The sequence below is a fragment of the Macaca thibetana genome, chromosome 5, assembly GCF_024542745.1.
Source record: "Macaca thibetana thibetana isolate TM-01 chromosome 5, ASM2454274v1, whole genome shotgun sequence".
In the NCBI taxonomy this organism is placed as follows: domain Eukaryota; kingdom Metazoa; phylum Chordata; class Mammalia; order Primates; family Cercopithecidae; genus Macaca; species Macaca thibetana.
Genome location: NC_065582.1, coordinates 45247048 through 45248775, shown reverse-complemented (window position 1 = coordinate 45248775; position 1728 = coordinate 45247048). Strand labels below are relative to the sequence as shown.

The 1728-nt window shown below is 40.3% G+C and overlaps 1 protein-coding gene across 1 annotated transcript; it reads left to right on the top strand.

Moving 5' to 3' along the window:
* Window positions 1–1137, top strand: LOC126955326 (ATP synthase F(0) complex subunit B1, mitochondrial). The gene has a single exon (XM_050791785.1). It carries the CDS (start codon window positions 28–30, stop codon window positions 796–798), a length of 771 nt encoding a protein of 256 aa, XP_050647742.1. The 5' UTR covers window positions 1–27; the 3' UTR covers window positions 799–1137.
* The last annotated feature ends 591 nt before the right edge of the window (window positions 1138–1728 follow it).

The following is a 1728-nucleotide window of genomic DNA, read 5'->3' as shown; positions in this document are numbered from 1 at the left end:
AGATTGCTACCTGCACCTTCGCTGACCATGCTCTCCCGGGTGGTACTTTCCGCCGCCGCCACAGCGGCCCCGTCTCTGAAGAATGCAGCCTTCCTAGGTCCAGGAGTATTGCAGGCAACAAGGACCTTCCATACAGGGCAGCCACACCTTGCCCCTCTACCACCTCTTCCTGAATATGGAGGAAAAGTTCGTTATGGACTGATCCCTGAGGAATTCTTCCAGTTTCTTTATCCTAAAACTGGTGTAACAGGACCCTATGTGCTCGGAACTGGGCTTATCTTGTATGCTTTATCCAAAGAAATATATGTGATTACCGCAGAGACCTTCACTGCCATGTCATTAATAGGGATAATGGTCTATGGAATTAAAAAATATGGTCCCTTTGTTGCGGCATATGCTGATAAAATCAATGAGCAAAAACTTGCCCAACTAGAAGAGGCGAAGCAGTCTTCCATCCAGCAAATCCAGAATGCAATTGATATGGAGAAGTCACAGCAGGCACTGACTCAGAAGCGCCATTACCTTTTTGATGTGCAAAGGAATAACATTGCTATGGCTTTGGAGGTTACTTACCGGGAACGACTATATAGAGTATATAAGGAAGTAAAGAGTCGCCTGGACTATCATATAGCTGTGCAGAACATGACGCGTCGAAAGGAACAAGAGCACATGATAAATTGGGTGGAAAAGCACGTGGTGCAAAGCATCTCCGCAGAGCAGGAAAAGGAGACAGTTGCCAAGTGCATTGCGGACCTAAAGCTGCTGGCAAAGAAGGCTCAAGCACCCCTGGTTATGTAAATGAATCTATCCCAATTGAGACAGCTGGAAACAGTTGACAGACTAAATGGAAACTAGTCTATTTGACGAAATCTTTCTGTATTGATGTCTACTGAAGTTATAGTTTACCCTTCCTAAAAATGAAAAGTTTGTTTCATATAGTAAGAGAACAAAATCTCTATCGGCCAGTCAAATGTTTCTCATCCTTCTTACTCTGCCTTTGAGTTGTTCCATAATCACTTCTGAATAAGCAGCTTGTCTTTATAAAAACTTGCAGCCTGACTAAAGATTACCAGATTATAGTTTAAATTTGCAATTAATTCTACCATCTTGCAATAAAGTGACAATTGAATGAAAAAAAAAAAATTGCAGAGGAAAACCCAAGGCCAACTAGTCTAATCCGTGACAGCACCAGTGGAATTCCCTTTCTTGGAGGCAGAACACGACAAAGCAGGACAAAAGGGAGTCATTCATTTATTTATTCATCTCACCAACAAATATTTATGAAGGTCCTACTTTCTTTATGCCAAACATTGGGCTAATAGCACTGAATGTTAAATTCAGAATGGATTTCTAAAGGCAGAAAGGAATGCTTAGGGTGTGCATTCTCACCTTTTTTAGATTGAATTCATGAAGGACGAAGATGCTTTAAAAAGAGAAGCTTTTTCATGAACTGGCATTGTGAGCGTGATAAACCACATATCTTACCCACATCCTTCTGTCTAAATATAATCTATGTACAGTTTGAGAGGTGGACCATTTGGACTATAGGTATGGCTTTCTGAGCACTTGAAGAAAATAGCATTAGTTCATAATTTCAAAATGGTGTGATGCAGCCTACTTTTAAAATGTGAAATCTGCTGAGATTCTTTGTACAATTATTCCTATATTTCTAGTGATTAACAAAATAATTTTAGAGCTAATTTATCTTCTGCCATGGCTTATGTTTGC